The 21,938-nt window shown below is 44.5% G+C and overlaps 1 protein-coding gene across 4 annotated transcripts in view; it reads left to right on the top strand.

Moving 5' to 3' along the window:
- The window catches only part of zbtb46 (zinc finger and BTB domain containing 46), a 60,960-nt gene that overhangs the window by 29,117 nt on the left and 9,905 nt on the right, over positions 1-21,938 (top strand). For 3 of the 4 annotated variants that reach the window (XM_061057151.1, XM_061057149.1, XM_061057148.1), the window contains exons 4-5: positions 15,245-15,526; positions 20,042-20,373. In XM_061057151.1, coding sequence (XP_060913134.1) covers positions 15,245-15,526; positions 20,042-20,373 — 614 coding nt within the window. The remainder of the gene's footprint in view (positions 1-15,244; positions 15,527-20,041; positions 20,374-21,938) is intronic. The other variant, XM_061057150.1, reaches the window with a different exon arrangement.

Below are 21,938 nucleotides of genomic sequence, written 5' to 3'. Positions count from 1 at the left end.
CACACAGACTCCTTCATAACACCTGAAAACATTCGGTAAAAAAGTGTCTGGGTTCTTTAAAACTTTAGCACATCTCCTGGCATTGATTGCTCAGGTTAAAGAATAAAACTACCCAGAATGCATCCTAACAGGATATCCTGTTGGCACGGTTCAGAGCTGGGTGGGTCAGGAGGTTTCTGTGGTTGAACATTCACAGCAGAAGTACCCCCTCCAGTGTTTCCCCTAGGTTTACAGCATTGGGGGGGGGGGGGGGGGGGGGGGACGGGACACACCGACACAAACACTTGAAGGAATCTTGGCGGGCCGCCCCCCTAACATAATGGTAGGGGAAACACAAGTCCCCACACTCTCTCATCAACACTCTCTCACACACACACACACAGACACACGTACACAAACCACACATGCGTAAAAAACTCAAATCATAACCCAAAATGTCTTTACATGAATTAATCAGTGGATGTGGTTAAAGTTAAAGTGAAAGCACACATACACACACACCCACGCACGCACACACAGACACAAACTTATCGCTTTTGCTTCAAGCCTAGCTGTTTATTCTGATGCTCAAAACAATCTTTAAAAGAACTCCTGAGAGGCTTTTGATTATTTCCCATCCATTATCTATACTGCTTGTCCTCTTCAGGGTGTCGAGAGGAGGGGTACACCTTGGACAAGTCACCAGTCTGACCTGTCCATTCAATCACAGGGCTGACATACTGTGTAGACACAAACAACCAGACACACACACACACACACACACACACACACTCGGCTTATCAGCAATTTAGACTCATCAATTTGACCTGAACTACCAACACTGTACTCAAAACAATATAAGTCAGATAAAAACAAGCCAGCAGTAAATGGATGAGATGCGAAAATGTGATCTCAAGTTGTCACACGAGTGTCCTGTTCACGTGTTAAATGAGTATCCTCTTGCCGTCTGATTTTGACGATGAGGCCTTAAACCCATTGAGGGGTGTTTCAAACAGATTTGATTCTATTTCTCATGAAAAATCTGTGCCTTCCAAGCGAGCCAGGCTTCCTCTTCGATGAGAGATCCGCGATGATGCTCCTCTCTTGGAGATGTGAGATAGAGATGTGATGTGATGTGAGCTGGGATGCCTCTCTCCTCTCCTGCAGTGATCTGATAGCCAGTAATGGGCCCTGTAGCTCTGAGCCTGGCAGCACTGCTCCACTGTGGCTTATGTGTCACACTGTCCCCGGCATTAAACGAGAGTCAACCAAACACGAGCAGTAGGAATACGATGACGGAAAAGGTGTGTGAGTGTGTGTGAGAAATAGAGGCAGGTAAACACACAGACTGACTGACAGGAAGAATCGGAAAAGTGTAACTTTCATGAAGAGTTTAACCTTTAAAAGAGCTTTACTGTAAGCCGCTGGCTGGATCTCTCTCTCATTTTCAGTCAACCTGAAGTTCCTCTTTCCCACTCTGTTTATTTTAGAAAGGTGGCTTTGTTCTATTTACCGTACCCACTCCCTCGGCGGCCTCTACCCTCGTCAGACCAGTTAGAAAAAGGGGAGAGACGAAGAGGAGGAGGGGGTGGAGGGGGTGCATGATGTTTGGACAAACGGACAACCCGAACAGGATATAGAGGTCTACAGCCTGTGGGTGTGTCGGTTTGGCCGAGGCTCAGCTCGACACACACACACACTCACACATACACACGTACACACATGTACACACAATCGTGGGAGTGTTCCTGCTGGAGGGCAAAGTCTCCCTTCCTCTTACACATTCATTCTCTCCTTCCATTCCCCCTTTCCGCCGTCACACCCCTCCACACCCCCTTCCTTTAGTCGTCTCTTTCTCCTTTCTCCTTCATCCCTTGTTCCTTCTCTTGTGACAACCTCTCCCCCCCCTCCTCTTCCTCCTCCTTTAGAAAAAAGAAAGTGTTAAAGATACAGAAGAGTTGGCCAACAGCAATGAGAATCTAGGAGGGAGAGGCCAAAATCACCACAGGGGACAATTATGGCTTGGGCTGTGTACATACAAGTGTGTGTGTGTGTGTGTGTGTGTGTGTGTGTGTGTGTGTGTGTGTGTGTGTGTGTGTGTGTGTGTGTGTGTGTGTGTGTGTGTGTGTGTGTGTGTGTGTGTGTGTGTGTGTGTGTGTGTGTGTGTGTGTGTGTGTGTGTGTGTGTGTGTGTGTGTGTGTGTGTGTTGTTGGATTTGATAGTTATAGAGGCGTTGAAAACAGTCCTGGAAGCCTCTATGTGTCCTTCACAACTCTCTGTCCCCTCCTTCTCTCCTCTATCCCTCCTTCCCTCTGTCTGTTTAAACCTTCCTTTCCATCCTGTAAAATTCACACTGTCACTTCTGTTTAAACTCACATTGTACACTGGAGCTACGGCTGCCGCCTGAGTACAGTGTGTGTGTGTGTGAGTGTGTTTGGTTTTTATTATTGAGTCCAGGGGCTTCAAATAGAGGCGGCCTGTGGGTAACATCCTCCTCATTATTAGGATCTGAGAGTTTCTGTATCTGTTGGCGTGTTTAACCAAAACTTCCAGGTTCTGTTAGCTGTGTGTAATAGGACAAAGTCAGAGAGAAACATCACTTAACTCTGCAGTGCTCCTCAGCTCCACAGAGTCGTTTTAGCATCTTTCAGCTTGTTGTGATGGTTTCTTGCCTGCGACACTTACTGTTAAGGTTTATACAATATCAAATCAGCTATTTGGAGAAAGGAAACGTAAAATCCCACATAACAATACCCACGTATCACTTAACCACTTAATTAAAGACAAATGTAGCATCTGGCCCCAGGTGAACAAAGCATGTCATTTTAGTATGTAATTTAATTTCTTAGGAGTTGTTAGAGACCGAAAATGGGGCTTAAATAAAAAAAAAATGCCAGGTTGCTGTATCTACTTGAAATAAAAACTAACAACATATTAACTCAACATATTAACTTCAACCCTATGGTCCGCATGGTGATGTTTGTCCTGCTTAAAAATGTACACTATAACAATATCAATAACTTTTTTAGTTTGTTGCCTCAAGGCAGCATTGTACCATAACCGAGTTGAAAGATTTTATATTTTCATGCAGGACAAAGAAATATATTTATTTAAAACATGAATTTCCTTAACCAAACACTTGTTGTATTACACATTTTCCTTACAAATAAGATATGCTTGTATTGCAACCTAGTGTAGCTGGTATCATTGCATATGGCTGTATGCAATTCCATTACAATACAATGTTGCCTTTGTAATTTCCCAAGATACATTTGATGATATGTCATTTCAATGTCTTTGAAAATAGTTCTGTAATTACCAGTGGAGGTGGTTTAGATTTGTTTGTGATTATCTGGATAAAAATGATTGAAAATGCACTTCTGAGAATAGAGTCAGAATTCTGACTTTAATCTCAGAATTCTGAGAAATTAGTCAGAACTGAAAAAAAAAAAAAAGTTCACCAGCCCTAATCCTCTTCTGAATCAAACAAACACTTTTTGGTGCTTGAATCGAGTAAAAGGAGTTTGTGGAAGAAGAGATAGCCATGAAGCTATCCCAGGACTTTTCGCCCTCTGCTCTTTGTCATTAGCCATGATGTAAGTTTTCACAAAACGAGGCCACACTCTCCATTGTTTCCCTCCATTCTCTCCCCCAAACCCTTTGCCCCCGGATCACCTGCATGTCTGCTTGTACTTCCTCATTGTTTCCACCACTCTTTCTCTCTTCGCGACTCTTTCCTCTCACTACCCTCATACACCATCAGCAGTGTGCAATGAATATCTCCATCTGCTCTATTTGATCTCCTCTCCACTTTGTCTATCCCTCTCTTTTCTGCCCCTATGATTCTACCTCAAAGTCAATATCTGTGTGTGAATCTAAAAAGGGGCTTGTTTCGGGGGGGGGGTATCATTTTAAACATACATTTCCCAGTTGAAATCACTTCTGACCTGAGTGTAAACACTTTGTAAAGTCTTGACTTAAAAAGAAAAAAGATACTTCAGGGTTGCAAGGTGACAACCATTGAGAGATAGAGGCAGAGACACAAAGTTTTTGTTTGCATATGTGACCCTGACAGATTTTTTTTTTTTTTTTCCATTTTGTGGTTGGACTGTTTGTCCTTCCCATGGCTCCTTCAGCTCCAATGCTGAGTGTGTGATTTTTTGTGTACAGGGCTGTTTGTGTGTGTTGTGTGTGTGTGTGTGTGTGTGTGTGTGTGTGTGTGTGTGCGTGCATGCGTGTGTGTGTGTGTGTGTGTGTGTGTGTGTTGTACAGGTGGGGATGAGAGGTGTATATGATAACGGGGGACACCCAGACCCCTTTTTCCCTCTCTCTCCCCCCCCCCCCCTCACCCTCAGTAACCCTTGCTTCATGCCTTGATAAGTGGAGCCGGAGGAGTCTGTCAGGGTTAGGGATTCCTGTCTGGTACAAACACACACATACACATAAGAAAAGCACACGGCACACACTGGGATCCGCCCGCTCTGCATTCCTGTGTCCGACTAAGGAAGCAGCCTAGCCGTCTTCCCCTCCACTCCCAAATTATCCCCTTCTCCTAAAGTCACTGCATACTTATCATACGCCTCTCTACCTCCCTCTACCAATCTGACTCATGCATACCTCCTCTATCTAAGTGTTTGTCGTCTTTGTTCTTCCACTGCAACTTCTGATCACCTTGGAGTGAATAGTTAATGTTCCGTTAGAGCAAGTGAAGAACATGAAGACATGATGTCGACTTGATGGGTACTATGTGGTGTTTTATGGCAATCTGATGATTGTCTGCATTGGATACGTTATTGATTGCTGCAATGTCATAGCAAAATATTCCTAAATAATTCAGGAAGATCAAAAACCCAAAAATATAACGTCAGATATGGTTGCTGCTTATCTTCCCCTTTATCCCTGAGTGGTTTACATTTTTTCATCTTACCATATTCCCTTCATTAAAAAATACCCCCCATTTCTCTTTCTGTTCCCTCTTTTATCTGCCTCTCCTTTCTCTTTCTGACTCTGTTTATTTATTTTACCATATCCCCTGCTTCCCTCCCTCCATCCTTTCTCTTCCCACTGTCCCGCCCTCGCTTTCAGGGGTGTGTTGTAGGGGTTAGAACGGGGTCATGTGGTCCTGCGCTGCCCTTTTCTCTAATGGCTTCTTAATGAGAGAGTGAGAAAGGGAGAGAGGAGCAGTTTTGAGATAACAGTAGTGCTGCTTGAGACTCAGTAGGGCACTGAGTCTCTCTGAGTGTGTGTGTGTGTGTGCGTGTGTGCGTGTGTGTGTGCGTGTGCATGCGTGTATGTGTGCATGCATGTGTGTCCAGAGTTTGCCTGACCCTTTGCTCCATTTTGGGCCCTCTCTGTGCTCCCTGCTCTTCTCCAGGGAAAGAGGAAATGACACGTTTGTAGGCTCGAATAAGCGCTGGGGCTTGTCACAGGCACTGTCCACTGGCTTGGGGGGTTGGTGGGTGGGTGAGTGGGAGACATTGTGGAGGTGAGGGAGGAGAGGAGGGGATGGGGGTGGGGACCGCTCTCTAATTTGCACAGCTTCTGCTGATTTGATCATAAGCAATTAATCTCAATGGCTTGGCTCGGCTGCAGTGGGGGAAGAGAAGATGAACACAGTCCTCTGTATGCATGCGTCCCTAACTCTGGTTTTCCCCTCTGTCCGCATAGTGTGATTTCTACTGCTCTTATTCTTACACAAAGAGGAAGCATGCTGTGGTCGTGTTGTCTCCCTTGTTCCCCTGCAGAAAAGCATGGTTTCTTAAGTTAGTTTTGTTTTTTGACACCTTCAAAGTCTCCACCTTTTAATACGCATATTTCAGTGTTAGAAATGTTTTAAAGAGTGCTGAGGTCATAAAACATATCAATCACACATTTAGGCTTTGGAAAGTTTAGGATTTAAAACAAAACTTGAAAAAGCAAACTTGGATTGACACAATCCTTGTGCCTTATCAGCTCGGTGTTGGCGGCGGATCAGGAACTCTGATTAGGGAATTAGATTTGCGTCAAACAGGGTGGCATCTTCACAGGCTTTGGACAGCTGAGAGGCGTGAGGTTCAGGGTCCAGATCTTTCCTGCTGTGGTCTTGAGATACATCCAACTTTTATCAGCTTAAGACTGACACAGATCTCCCAATGATCCACTAACACTAAGCCCGCAGCCTGCGCAGGTTTGGCTCCCTCATCCACGTCTCATCTGTCTCACTTCCTTCCCTCGATTTAACCCTGCGTGCTCTGTTTCCTTGTTGTGACCGGAAACTGGTCTCTGCCCCACAAAACGCCACTGCCTGTTCCTTCACTCCCTCTCTCTCTTTCTCTCTCTCTCTCTCTCTCTCTCTCTCTCTCTCTCTCTTCCTTGCCTTGCCTGCCAGTTTTCCATCTCCCACTATCTCCCTCGCCCTTTCTTTTTCCTCTCCATGGCACCACACTCCTCCCATGCTGAGGCCAGAGCTCTCTCCATTGTTGGAGGCAGGTTGCCAAGGATACAAGCACAGAGAGGCACAGTCTTAATGTTATAAGATGGGAGAGATGAGCAGAGAGAGAGAGAGGGGAGAGGGGCAATAGCTCTTGTACTCTGTGTTCACTGGGCGACCTGTCGGCACACTATAATGCTCCACAGAGGACACGCAACAGCCCCATAACCCCCCCACCTTCTGTGGATGGAGCACAGTGACACTGACTCTTTATGGAGGAACCTCTTATACAGCTCCTCTGCTCTTTGTTTGCCTGTTGTGGCTGTAGAGGTTTTGTACATTTGACAGGCAGTCACTTGAAGGGGGCTCTTGATGTCTACACAGAATTTTCTTCATTATCAAAAGTCTCAAAAGGTCAGACATTAAACAAGAAACAATCTCTGAGTCCACTAGTGTAATTAGAGATCTTGTTTTTTTGCTGCAGAGAAAAGTTTCTTGATTCTGTTATCTGATTCACAGTGAAATCTAGACATGTTGAATTTTAGCATGGCCCGTCATGGTGTTCTCTGAAGGCATACACAGCAGAGCCGTTGTTTTTCCAGGCATGAGCAGGTGGTTAAACTTAAGCTAGGAAAAGCGTTAAGATGAAGACAATCATTCCTCACCAGTGTCCAATTTAAATTTCGTATAAGGCACAATTTAAGTGCCTTATAAAGCACTATAAATGAGAACAGGAAAGTAAATGTTATAACATTTATTTCCCTGTTCTCATTAATAGTTATGCCATCCATTCCAGAATTTTCATCTGGAAATATATTGACCCTGCCAACTTTTTTTGGGTTGTCAAACTCTTGTATTTCCAGGCAGCAGTAAAGAAGTCATTATGACTAGTTAGTCGCCCCGAGCGTCTGAGCTGGTCAGAGAGTATTAACCCACACACCAATAACCCACAGGCTCTGTGCAGCATCCGCACCCAGAATCTTTTGTTGTTCTCCCTCCTCCACTTTCCATTATCTCCCTTCTCAACCTTTACCCCTCTCAGTCTCTCCCACCTCACCCTTCAAACACAACCCTGGACCAGGCTGGACGGGGCTTTTGGGCACAAGCCCGCTCACCAGTTCCTCCCCTGAGCGTGCATAAAGCCAAGACATAACCTCTCTTTTCTCAATCTCTCCATCTCCCTCTCTTTGCTTTTAGCACAAAGCCCTGCGTGTCTGCCTCCCTTCCCCACCCAGCATTCTTTCCCCATGCAGACCTCTCCCCCGCTCTCCCTCTCTCTCTCTCTCTCTCTCTCTGACTACTTCCCTCCTACCCGCCAACTCGCTCAGCCTCACCCTACCTTTCATTAGACCACTCTTTATCTCTCACACTCACTCGGCTTGCTCTCTCCCCTTCCACTCTGCTATCTGGCCAGCTTTTACACTCCCTCTACTCTTTCTTTTTTCCTCTCCCCCCCCCCCCCCCCCCCCCCCCCCCCAGTTGCTTCGGCTTTTGTTTCTGCTACATCTTCATTTGTTCCTCTCTCCTTCCCTTTCCCTGCTGACCCTATTATTTTATATTCTCTCTCCCTCTGCCATCACTCCTTCTCCCCCTTACTCTCTCTCTCTCTCTGTGTCTCTCTCTCTCTACCTCTCTACCTCCCTCCCACTCCTCTCAGTCCCTCTAAGCTGCATTAACTCCCCAGATTACCTTGAGCCCTGCAATCCTCCATCCCCCACGCACTCACTGCTACGTTGTTCCCTCTCTTCCTTCACTCGTTCACTTGCTCACTCAAACTATGTCCACACCGAGGCGGCTAATTTAAAAAAAACTGATTTACATTTTTTTTTCAAGGACTTTATGACCACTTGATCATTTTAGTGTTATGTTTGTAGATGTCTGTAGAGATCTCCATCCCCCCTCTTAATACTTCAATATTTTAGCTGTGCGTCACTGCCAACATCTGACGAGCAGTAGGACAGACAGCGACATTAAGCCCAGTCTGTCACATCCTACTCTCCATGATCACCTGTACTGTGTTTTAGTCGCCTACATTAGAACTACCTGTTTCTTTTGTCAGAAAACTGAATGAGCTTAAGATGACAATTTGATTACAAATCACCAAAGCCAACCTCATTTACTTCACTTTGGTGTCTGCGCTGAGATGTCATGGGATATCGCTAAAAATAATGATCAAAGAAGGGAAGAAGTCCAATTTTTTTCACCCTCCCTGTCAACTCTGCAGCAGTTTGCAGAGTTAAACAGAGTGGAGAGAGACAGGAGTCATTGGTAGCTCAAAAACTCATCTGAAGCATAGACTGTATAAACAGAAGGAAAATGTCCCTATATATAATATTAAAATGAAATAAAAATGATTCTAAAAAGACAGTGCTTGTTTAATCTTGGACATGGCTTGAATTAGAGCATGCCAACACTGATGCTATCCACCTTTATATCTGTTTTGTCTTTAATTTGTAATATCTGCTTATGTTGTTGAACTATATGTTGTGTTTTGTTCTAGTATTTAATGTATTAAGTAATGATACTTTTTTTTAAATTTGTTTGTTGGATTGAAGGCTGTGTAATCAGGCTTCACATAAGAAACAGGGACGGGTGCAGTAATGAAACTATCCTTTATATTAGCTAGTTCGGTTGTATCATTCAATGTCAAAAAATAAAGTTTCTTTAAAAAAATAAAAAAAAAGCTCTCAACAGTAAGTTTGCCACCCCAACTAGAACAAACCTGTCTTAACAGTTAGCTTAACAGTTACCCAATCTACTGCTACTTATTATTGAAAGAAAAGGAAATGGCAAAGTACAGACAAGAAAACAGCCAAGTTGATTATTAATACCGACTTGTGCTTTCAAGGTTCGCTAGCAGTTAACTTACTAGCACCAGTAGCAACAGTCTGCCTATATCCTGTGTGTTAATGGTTGCCACTTTAGCTGGAGTCTATGGGGACTTTCTACAATGGTCTGGCCTTTTAAAAAATGACATCAAAATAGGCATGAACTGAGGACCAGGATTTAAAACTAGCAAAACATACGAACAGGTTACGTTATTGTAAAGAGCTAACATTGGTTAAATAAGGCAGTAACATAAACACTTTACAGTATGTGCTGATTCTATGCCCCTAGTTTTTTTTTTTTTATCTTTCAGATGATACAGAACAATGATACAACCATTTCTTTTGAGCAAGCGTTTTAGGGTGGAATGTAAAAAAGTCACTCATATTGTGGACATTCAGGGCCAGAATGTAGACAGTGAATCTGCCAAATGCATTTTCTCAAATTTAGCTGCCTTACTCTAGATTCACGTTCATACACTTGCTTGCTCACCCCCACCGTCACGACCCACCCTCCCTCCTACACCCTCTGTAACCTCCCCCTCACCTCTCCTCACTCCCCCTTCACTCACCCACCTACCCACCCACACTCCATCACCCCACCTTCCACCTCTCACCCCACCACTCTTACAATCGCTGTGCTCCTCATCTCTTCTCTCCTCCCCTCCTCCCACACTCTCTCTTTTTCTCTGAGCCCCCAGCAGTACCACCATCACCACCAGCACCATCATCTCTCTCTGTCTCTCTCTCTCTTCCCTGTCTTTTACCACCCTCTTCCCTCTGTCCCTCCCTCCTCTAAAGCCTTCAGGCTGTGCTTGATTTATGCCTGCCCTGCCTTTCCACATACACCCCACCACCACCACCACCCAACACCCACCACCCACCCTTCCCTATCTTTCCTGGAGGTTGTGGCCCGGCTAGTCCCTAAAAACAACAGAGAGAGAGAGAGAGAGAGAGAGAGAGAGAGAGAGAGAATAACAACCTCTTTTGCTTTCCATCCTCCCTCCTTTTTAACCCAGCATTTTTTTCATTCCCCTCTCCCACACTGCTTTTTAAATTGCCTCTGAATTCTTGAGCTGTTTTAGTGCCTCACTCCCCCTTCTTGGCTGAAATTACTTTTTTACCCTCTCAAACTCTGGCATGCTGAGGAAGCAGGTTCCACCTTCCCCTCCCTGCTCTTTGTCCACTCGAGGACAAACACACGCTAATCACATGTACAGTCCGCCAAGCGAGCTTTTTGTTAGAGGAGGGTGAAAGAGAGGCTGGCGTTTTCTTTCTGTAATGTCATCCATAGACAAAACGGCGTGCGTTGGAGTCTTGTGACAACACGGCTCTTGTCCTTTTCAACCTCAGGCCGGCCGGGCCATTAACCAGGCCAACTTTGGGCAACTTTGGGCCTCTTTCTACTTTACACACACACACACACACACACACACACAAGGATTTACACAGTGTACGAGTCTTTCTCTTTTGTTTGCACTCCCATACTCAAACATGCACACAAGCTCTACTTTCTTCTCTGACAGCTCTCTTGTGGTCGACAAGCCTCAGTAACTCGTTGCTTAACCACCCTAGACTTTTTTCTCTCCATTGTGCTTGGCTACTGTCTGTGTTGAGTTGAAGGCGTGGTGTGTTTGTGTGTGTGTGTGTGTGTGTGTGTGTGTGAAGGAGGAGGTGTTAAAGGAGTGTGTCCATCAACATTCAGGCTGTATGATTTAACACAAGTAGCAGTTGTGTATCATTTTACGTTTAAGCGATCAATTTATCAAAAAATGTATTTTCAAAAAACTCAATCCGAGAAGAATTTGGCTTGGTTTAGAGGAGACGGAGGATCTTGTTGAGACACACACTTATACACACACCGACACACTCCCTGAGCACAATCAGAACACAAGCTCAGAGGTCAAATCAGGTCACATGACCCTTTCCTCCCTTTTCAGGCCTTCTCTCCCCTCTTCTTTACAGTGTTGAAGCATGCTTTCTACTAACAAAACTCCCCTTCTTAAACACACACACACACACACACACACAAATATGATATATACAGAACTTCACTCATATCTATAGTGCAGCCTCCAACCCCAGCACACAAGACTGTATCTTCTTTCCATTAGCTGTAACTCTTTCAATGGATGATAAATGCAGTATCCTTCACAACACATTTGAGGTATAGTTCAACACACACATCTTTTATTCCGAGGCAAGTCTTATTCCGCCTTTGCTTTTTCCCACTCAAGCCCCCACATAGCTTGCAGCATCGTCCACGCACACATACACACACACACATTGACACAAAGAGAACCACCATTTCCACATATTTGTCTCTCCTTTTAAAAGGGGGTTTTATTTAGCATAAATGTTGAAGCCAAGGGTGCCCGGCTACCATGGCAACCAAATTAAACGGAGGATCTCTTCAGAAAGCAGAAATCTAAATTATTCGGACTCTTTTATGAAGGGGAAAATGAAAATTCCCTTCACTGTACGGAGACCGCTGCACTGTAAAATCAGAAGAAAAGGAGGGGGACAAAAAAAGAGAAGATAATGCTATTGTTTTTTTGGATCTGACCATGCACTTCAAAGCCATATCCTATGCGATTGAAATTCATAGGTTGTCCTATGACAGCCAGCATGTTAACACTCAGCATATGTGCACAAAGGAATGATGTAACCACAGTGTCTCTGAAACTCCACATAAACCTATTGCCTCTGAAAAGACGCCACAATATGTGTGTCTGCAAATCCTCAGCAAAAGCCACCGCACGTATGATGAAATCCATAAGCTGCATGCACGGGATTAGGTGCAACTGTTTCTGGTGTGGTAAATGATTTTATCTGTCAGAACAGGATGAGGTTTAAGTAACACACCACCATCTACGCATGCAGCGCTTGATAAAGCTTACATAAGTGAAGGAGGATTAAGTGGTATATTCCGATTATTTGGCGCGGAAGCCTGTTTGTGGTCAGCTGAATACTAATTTCTAATATGTCAAGATAAGACCCGGAATTGTGGATAAATCCTCAGAAAGCAGGATGCTTTATGTTGTGGCGAAGTGTCTTAGCAGCACAGAGGGAGGCCTTTGCTAAAGTGTAAAACAGAGATATTATTTTCACACGTTTACAGAATTTTGACTGTCTCATGCGAGGAAATCAGGAAGCAAATGCCTCTCCATAACTCTGCCATCAAATCCTCTTTGTGTGACTGAAGGATTGTTACTGTATGACCAGGAGGAGAGCAGACATGTTCCATCTGTACATGCACACGTCCAGGGGATGCTGGGAAAAGTGGTCAGGGGTCATTCACTCGCCCAATGAACAGATGAGTGGAGGAAGATGGGGGTCAGAGGTGACCCTCTTTTCGCTCTCTCCCCTTTTGCTTCCCCTTCTTCGTTTGTCTGCCTCTCCTTTTTTCTCCATATATGTGTGTGTGTGTGTGTGTGTGTGTTTGTTGTTGGCCCACAGCAGATCTATGTTATTGATTGACTCCTGTGGCTGCTGGGCTGCCCACTGAAGGAGGGGGCAGAGCTCTAATGAATTCCTGCACCTCGTGCCCCCTTGCGCCAACCCCTACACCCCCTCCTTAATTAACTTTGTGTGTGCTTGTGGGGCGGGGGTGTGCGTGGATGTGTGTTTTGTGTGCATCTTCTGTGCTTCTTCCTCCACAGCTCTACACCCCCGCTTCTACACTCCCCTGCCTTTTCTTTCTTTCTTTCTCTCTCTCCATGTCCATGCCTCCTCTCCTCTGTCTTCATTCCTCCTACTTTATCTCCTTTTTTTTTTACATCTTCCTCTGCGTCTGCAAGGAGTTTGATGGCCGCTGATTACTTTGTATGTGTGTCACTCTTATCTGTCGCACCCCATCTCTTCCCCCCCCCCGCCCGTTCTGTATATCTCTCTCGTATCGCTACACCTTTCAGATCTATGCCTGTTTGTGCAACCGTGCATACCGAGCTTGTTTCCATCAATCTGATCGGGGATCATTTATCTATCCTTACAAGAAAAATTACGTGTGTGTGGGTGTCTGTGTGTGTGTGTGTGTGTGTGTGTGATATAGTGGTCAACATTGACCCAATAGGCTGTGAAGAGGCTGCAAACCCATCGGTATTCCAGACGTGGAGGCAAACTACTGTCTCTGTCACCTTGACTCCCCCTGCAGCAGATGAGCACTGGGCTGCACAGGAAACACTTAGCACTACCTGACTGTAGTTAAAATGGACAATAGAGCTATTCTGTTCTATCACTCACATTTCTTATTCTGCTGCACTCTTGTATCACCCTGTTTCTTTTAGCAGAGGAAACAATCCCCAAAAAAGGCTTAAGGTTGTGAGATTTCCCAAAAAGAACCATGTTTTTTTTCTTGAACTTAACATGTTACTTTATAAATTAGCATCTTTTTATCACAAGTATCTCTGGATATTAAGATCAGAATGTCCCCAAATCAGGAAGGATTCTTATAGTTGGTTATAATTATAGTTATTCACTCCAATGTAGAACAGATGTGATTCATTTATTTGTCCCTTTTTTAAAAGGTGCACACTTAACCACAGGAAACTTAATATTTTTTAAAGGGCAATGTATTAAAGTCAATCATTTTTAAAGTAGGGATACCTATCATGGAAGGATGTTGGTGATTTCTGCCAAATATTGTTTATTGTCTTAAAAGTGTGTTTTTAATTTTTAATTTTCACCACCTGATGTCACTTACCAGCACCAAACACGAATCTAGTAGAGCCTGCTTTTCAAATTGAAACATACAATCAAGCTATCTTTTATTATTTGTACATCGTCAAATCACAACAGAAGTTATCTCAGGACACTTCATTTAGAAAGAGCAGGTCTGAAATACTCCTTTAAATAGACCCAACTTATATCTATCATGAACAACAATAGTGGCAAACAAATCCTTTTGGCAGGCAAACAATTTGGGCTGAACCGGAGTCATTGTTTGATTCGCCAAATAAGATAAGGTCCTATTGGTGCAAATGTGTTTATTCTCCATGAAGGGTTAATTCACTGCAGGGGTTTTGTGGAATGTTAAACCAATACATGAGGATGTAAGACGTTTTCTGTCCAAAATAATCACAAGTAATTATGCACACACACTCGCTTGGAGTTCACTTGTGAGTCTGCATTAGCATTAAGAGGTCCGTGTGTGTGTGTGTGTGTGTGTGTGTGTGTGTGTGTGTGTGTGTGTGTGTGTGTGTGTGTGTGTTTGTTTTTAAAGTGTAGACAAGCAGTTCTTTCAAAGTCTGTGATGTGCGTGATGTGTATTTTTGTACAAGTCTTTGTTGAAGAAAGAAACCTGTCATCAGTTAAATGTCAATTAGGAGGCAATGAAAGTGTGTTTTCTTGTCTGAATTTGCCTGTGTGCGTATATGTGTGTGCGTTGAGAGGAGCTGTCGTCAGCAGTGTGGTCTGACAGTCTTGTAGATCTACAGTGGAACCTCCAGCGACATGTCTGCTGCTGACAGCTTCTCTACACACTCTGCTTTCAACGACACTGACGGCTAAGCAGACTCAAGCACACACACACACACACACACACACACACACTCTCAGTCAAACACACAAACACACACACACACACACACACCACGTCTCTCTCTCTCTCTCTCTCTCTCTCTCTCTCTCTCTCTGGCTGTCTCGGTATGATCTCCCTGTATTTTTGTTGACTGGTGATGATGAGGTATGTTAGGGAGTTGAGGAGAGTAAGAGATGATTCAGAGAGTGACGTGTTGGTAGCTGCTACTGAAAACACAGGGTGTAAGCGATGACTGGGCTGAGAGGTTTGAAAGGATTGGTTTAATATTGTGTATTTTTGTGTTGTGAAAAAGAGTTATATCTAGTAATCATGTCAGGGATTTTTTTTGTTTGATGAACTCCATTCATCCTCCTAAACAAAATCAGGCATGAAGTGGTGTCAAATGTTTCGAGTCCTATTCCTTTACAACCCATTTAAATATCCATGCTTTAGTTTGCCTTATTGATGTCAGTCTGAATCTCACACACCTCCTCTTACTTCATCTCTTTTCAGGTGCAGACGTGACCGAACCCAACAGCTCAGACAGCCGCGGTGAACGCCTCGACTTCTTCCTCAAACAGGAGGAGGCTCTGACCACGGAGCCCAGCTACCTTGGTCCCAACGAATCGGAGGAGGCCGGGGGAGGAGCAGGGGGTGGGACCATCTCATCCGTAGCCAATCTGAAGGCAGCGCTGCTGAGTAAGAACAGCCTGCTGTCGCTACGGGCTGAAATGATGGGAGATGATAACCCCTTACTGTACGAGTACCTGCCCAAAGGAGGACACTCCCTGTCTTGTAAGTCCACTATTTACTAAAACCAAGCTCTCACACACACACACAACCACACACACACACACAAGCCCACACACAACCACACACACACACACACACACACACACACACACACACACACAACCACACACACACACAACCACACACACACACAGACACACACACACACACACAACGACACACACACACACAAACACACAAACACACAACGACACACACACACACACAAACAAACAGACACACAACGACACACACACACACACACACACACACACACACACACACACACACACACTCAAGATAACGTGCAAACTGATTTTGAATCAACTAAAGCACCTGCTCATGTGGTCACCTGTGAGACATAAAGACATACAGACATGTCCACTTTGACATAAGTATCCTCTTCCTCAGCAACTATTTTAAGATAAATCTGATGCATAGGTGTGTGGAAGTGTGTGTATGCGTGAGTGTATGCGGTACCACTCCAGAAGTGTGTGACGAGTTTGTGTGGCAATGCAAATGATGACTAGTCAGCGGTGACTCAGTGAGAGAACATTTTGCTGAGATCGCTCTCGCTGTCGTGAGAAAATTTGTTTGGTTTTTATGTGACAGTTTTTTTGTGCATATCAGTGGGTCCACAACTGTGTTTCACAGCAGCAAAATAACACAACAGAAGAGTAGCAACTGTTGCCACATTACTTACTTTACTATTATTTCAGCAAAAAAAAAAACTCAACTGCAGCAGAAACCTCTACATCCTATGAAACAAAACTTAAATACAGACTATTAATTATAACTTATTTATTCCTAAAAGTAAGAACATTTGAAATTAAAAAAAAATCAAGATAGCTTTAATAAGTTATGATTGACAAATGTGAGGAGAATTGATACCAAAAAATCACAACAGAACTCAATGATAGTTTGTTAAAGTATTTTTTTTTTGTTTTTGTGAAAAGGTAACTGATGGTTATTGTTAGCTTGCAACATTTATATAAGTTTCTGAATTTCACTGTAATATGAGGTAGCGTTATTCACTTAACGCCTTCCCTTACTTAGGAAAAAACTCTTTCTAAAATCACATCAATATACGATCGATAAACAGCCTTATTCGTGTTCGATGAGCCCACACTAACCAGAGATTTTTTTTCTTCCTAGTTTTCTTTCCCTCCAGCGAGGGTGTTAAACTGTCAGTGTGTCTGTGTGTGTGTGTGTGTGTATCAGCACGAGTGTATATTTGTTGAGTCTATGTCCGCGTGGGCACATTCTGTGTGTTAGTGTGTGTGTGTGTGTGTGTGTGTGTGTACACAACTCTTGTGTTTGTGTTTCTTTTTGCTTCTACTGGCTAGTAATTGGATCTTTTGTCCTGAGTTCTGCTGGCTTTGTGAGCAGAAGAAAAGCAAAGGAAGGGTACAACTCAGAGCATAGCCATGCCTGTTTGAGCTGAGCCCCACTCACCTTCAAAATAAAAGTCAGGGCTGTGACTGAATAGGCCAAGACGCACGTTTGCAGTCTCACATTTGCACTCGCAACGCGCACGCACATCACATCACATCACCCCTTTTGTGCGAGAGTTAAGTGTGTGGGATTGAGATGTTTCTGTTGGCTTAAAGAGCAGAATCAGATGCTGTCACATCATAGATAGACAGCCTCCAGAAAAGGGAAGAAGAAGAGGTTTTTGTAGACACACTTACTCTCTACAGATACACCCAGCCTTGACTTAATGAATAGGAGATTCAGAGAATTTAGAGAATGTTAATCATTTGCTCCCTGCATTGGAAATAAAAACATGTTAAAGAGTCTTAAAGCTGTATTTCATTTGTCACCAAAGAACCCTCGGGGAGGTTTTTGGTTAGCCGAACCCTATTTTGAATTCCCAACACAATAGCTGTTGGGGAAATGGGCTTGTCGAGGTGGCCAACAACCTCCCCTCCCTCCCTCCCCGAGTCTGTCCCTGTGTCTAAATGAGGACAGAAAATAAACAAACACTGTACCTCAGATTACTGGGCGGAGGAGAAGTCTGCCTGCTTTGACAGATTGCTGCTCCCTGCCTCCCTCCTTCCATTCAACCTCATTTCCCCCCCCTCCTGTTCTCCTCCCTGTTTCTCCTTCACCCCTGCTTAACATCCTTCCTGTCCTTTTCTCCCTCCTATACCCCCCCCTCCCTCCCTCCCTCCCTCCCTCCCTCCCTCCTTTCCTCCCATCTATTTCTCCTTCACCCCTCCTTAACACCCAGTCCTCACTTTCTCCCTCCCCTCTCCGGCCGGCCCCTGCAGTTCCTCCGTATTTGTCTCACTCCTGCATCTTTCCCCCACTTTTACTTCAGCCGTGGAGCATCAAAGTATGTCAGTTTGAAATCCTGGGAAAGTATTGATCTTCGCAGTGAGGAGGTAGAGCAAGGTCACTTGGTCTGATTCGAGTGAGACCTGTGAATATGAGCAAAAAGGCCCTGACTTAGATTCTGTCTCCCCCTCTCCCGTCTTCCTCTTACTCTCATTCTCTCTTCTGACTCCTCAAGAAAACATGTTCCGACTAAAGATTCTAACATCCAAAAACACTGAATCAATGTTGAGTTTCAACACTAGAAACGTGTCTGTTAAATGTAACATTTTAAAAGATCTGACCACCAACCCTCCTTGAGATTTAAATGCACGTCTCCTGTCTTTGCAGTCTTTTGCATGGGTCACGGACTATTTCCTCCCACCAGTCAGAATGCTAAAATCCTTTTGTAACCCGTCTGTTTGTCAATCAGCTGTCTGAATCCAATTAAGATCATTAGGATTTTGCCCCCGTCATACCTTTTTGTGTGTTAAACAGTCAGTGCCAGACATTGGATTTTGCTGGACTATCCCTGTGCTCCTGTCCACAGTGCCACTGTGTACCGGCGAAGGAGAACATCCAATTAACCAAAGGGATCATACTGACATTATCGAACTTTTCTCTCTTACACTTCACAACTACTTTTGAAAATGGACTCACACTGTACAGTAGCTCCCAGTGGCTGTAGCTGCTCCAATGGAGACTTTATAATTTTCTTATAAATGATTTGAACACTATATTTGATCTCCATAAGGAAGGGCTCTAAGGGTGGGTTTTTCCACTAAAGGTAAACTACTAATATGGCAGTGATCTACTGTAGGGCTGCGCATTTAATTGCAATTTAACCGATTCATATCGCACGTCATTTCATTATCACAAATAATGTTACTACGCATTGCATATTTTTCTCATATCGTGCAGACCTATTATACAGTCATCCTTGTCCGGTCTTTAAGTAATTCAGTTACTCTGCATTCTCAGATTTTTCCTCGTTGTGTACTTTTTTTATTCTCTTGTCACTGCGCAGTGAGTCAACCTGCTGTTATTTGTATTCTTTACAGCATGCCAGACACGACTGCAATATTAAACTCAGTGAGACAAGATTGCAAAATGTACAGTCGTATGTTCAAATTCTGCAAGAGCTTCGAACCAGGACTGCTCAGTTTATCTTGCATATTTATTCCGTGGTATTCTAGTCCTTTCCTTAGAAACATACACCATTTGTTAATGAGCCGCTACCTCTCACCTGTAGATCATCCCTCTCTATTTTCTCCTTAATGTTCTTCCTCCCTCACGTCTCTTTAGGGGGGGGGTGGGAAAGAACAGGAGATAGGGAGTTGGACATTTGTGTGTGTTTTCAGTAAGTGGGAGTGGGGAGTGTCGGGCGCGGTAGTTTAACATTCCAGGAATCCGTCCATGGTCGAGTCTCATGGTTGTGTGATTCTGTCCGTTGTGCAGAGGAGGGCGATGAATGGCTAACCCACTGCATAACTCTGGAGACATTCCCCAAAACACTGCCCACACATGCACATACTCATACGCACACACATTATCCAGAATAACCTGCACTGTATACTTTGATTCATTAAAAGAGAAACGGATGCTGCTAATGGTGATATTAATGTAGCAGAAAAAGCTCTGAGTGAATAGTTACGGAGTGCTAAAGGGTCTGTAAGAAATTTAAAATTCCTCATCCAGCGGGCCTTAACTTGTTGCTGGTAAACATCTTGCACGGTCCGTGTAGCCGTCCTTTTACCCTGCGTGTACAAAAAGTCTTCACTTGAGCTGCAAGATGGCTTCTTTCCAAAACAGTCTCCCTCTATGCTACACAGGATCCTCAAGCCCTCTTCCTTATATGCATTTCTCTCGCTCACACAACAACATGCACACACTCACACAAAACACACATGCTGCCATCCTCTGCGCACGCATGTGGGTGGAAGGAGATGGAGAGCAGAGGAGCAAAAGAAAAAGAGAGAGAAAGAGAGAAGAGAAGCCCTAACCCTTTCCCCTCGGCTGGTGGAAAGTGAAACTTCAGAGTTTTTCTTCCTCCCCCTCTCCGTAGTGTTTGATAGCGTAGCACTGGCAGCCTCTGTGTGCCCCCCTGCCCACTCTCTCCCGCTGTGTTCTGGTGGCCAGCTGCTAGCAGACTTGCAGTTGTACGTGAGTGGGTGGGTGAGACTCGTTTCCTGTGCTCCTCAGGGCTTCGCTCCAACAACTGCAGCACACTCCGGCCAGGGGCCACGGGGGCCACTATTCATAACAAACAGGGGGCTGGCTCCTCTCCTCCTCCTCTTCCTCTTCTTCCTCCTCATCTTCCACCATCACCACCACCACCACCACTACTGCCATCATCTTCATCTTCAACATCAGCATACTGCCCGCCCACTCCACCCACGCCACTGCACCCCTCTGAGCCTCGGCCCCTGGAGGCCCCCGGTCTGCGGGCTGGGGCGACCCCGCTGCGTTCAGAAGAATTGGACATGGAAGTGGAAGAGGACCCCGAGGGCTCGGAGCCCTCCACCTTGCCTGAGGTAAGCGCACACAGAACCTGGCTCTTCTCCAGGGTGCAGGCTGTTCTCTGGTTATTGCTCCGCCAGTCAGATAAAAGTTTGTGAGTGGAGTTAGCATCCAGGGGCAGCTTCACCCTATTTCTGCACCCACACACACACACACACACACCAAGAGGGGGGTTGAGCTGATGGAGAACAGGAAGTTACTGACAACATAGTGGGACTATGGGTTTACATCAGCAGGGACATCTCCAGGATGTGACCTCTGTCGGGGTAGGCCCCAAAAATTTGTTGGCCACTATAAGATTTAGTCAAATCAGAGGCAGGAAGTAAGTTTTTGTTTGTACTTTTTGTAGCAAAATCCTTTTTAACCTGGAAAGAATTTAGCATGCAAGGTTCATGTTGGCACTGTATTTTGTTTTGTTATTAAATTAAAACCTCTACACAGGATTTTACCAACTATATGATACCTTTATGGTGTCAGAAAGTGAATGTAGATGTAATAAATAGAGACTGATATGGTTAATAAATGATATTAGGACATGTGTGGGCTCAGCTCTGTCAAACAATTAAGACACTTGCCCCAGCTCATGAAGAGCAGTGAAGGTCTAAGAGGTTATTTTCACCGTTAAAGAAGAATAATTTCTCAACCCCTGTCTGTATCTCACTCTCTGTGTGGAATCTAACATATTTTCTTCCAGAAGAAACGCTGTTGTGTGTCTTTCTTTTCTCTGTGTTTTGTTTGCTTTCTCTTTCTTTCAGATTTTCCAATTCTTCGCGCTTGTCTCCTTTTTTTTTTTTTTTTCCATGTAATCTCCTTTAATATTGCTAGACCCGCTCTCACCGTCAGAGCCAGGAGTCTTTGCTCAGCATTAGCGTTGATGTAGTTCATAGCGGTTACATTAGAGATGACACATCCAGTCACAATGGCGGCGTGTGCTCAGAGATGGCAGATAACGGGCAAGGTGGTGAGATGAGACTGAGTAGAATCAATACAAGTAGACAATGAGAGGTTTGCTCTCGCAGCCCAGGAAATTGTTTGTTCTGTTGTGTGTCTGTGTTCATGTGTGTGTGTGTGTGTGTGTGTGTGTGTGTGTGTGAGAGAGAAAGAGAGAGAGTGTGTGGGCGTGTGTGTGAGCATGGCAGGATGAGCATGAATTTGTGCCAGTCTGTGTGTACGTGTGTGTTTGTGAGTGTTTGTTTGTGTGTGCGCGTGTGAGCATTTAGGAGCAGCATTTGATTTCAGCAGACCTGCCTCCCAACAAGCCTTCCTATCTCTGCGGACAAGCCATCTGTTTGCCCAGTGCATGGTGTTCTGTTCTTAGAGAGGAGGTGGAGGAGGAGGAGGAGGAGGAGGTGGTGGTGGTGGTGGAGTGTAGGGACGGAAGGATATGGGTAAGGGTGAAGGAATGGCAGGGACATGGAGTAGATGGGATGTAGATGAGAGAAACGGGAGGGGACAGGTGTTCGGTGCACCTTTCTGACGGAGTCTATGCTTTTCATTTAATCGTTTCTTTGTTTCTTAATCATTCAGAAAAATGTCTGTGTCTATAAATCATTCTGATCTGTGCTTTTTCTGTTTTTCT

The sequence above is a fragment of the Labrus mixtus genome, chromosome 15, assembly GCF_963584025.1.
Source record: "Labrus mixtus chromosome 15, fLabMix1.1, whole genome shotgun sequence".
NCBI classification, from domain to species: Eukaryota; Metazoa; Chordata; class Actinopteri; order Labriformes; family Labridae; genus Labrus; species Labrus mixtus.
This window is presented reverse-complemented; position numbering and strand designations above follow the sequence as displayed.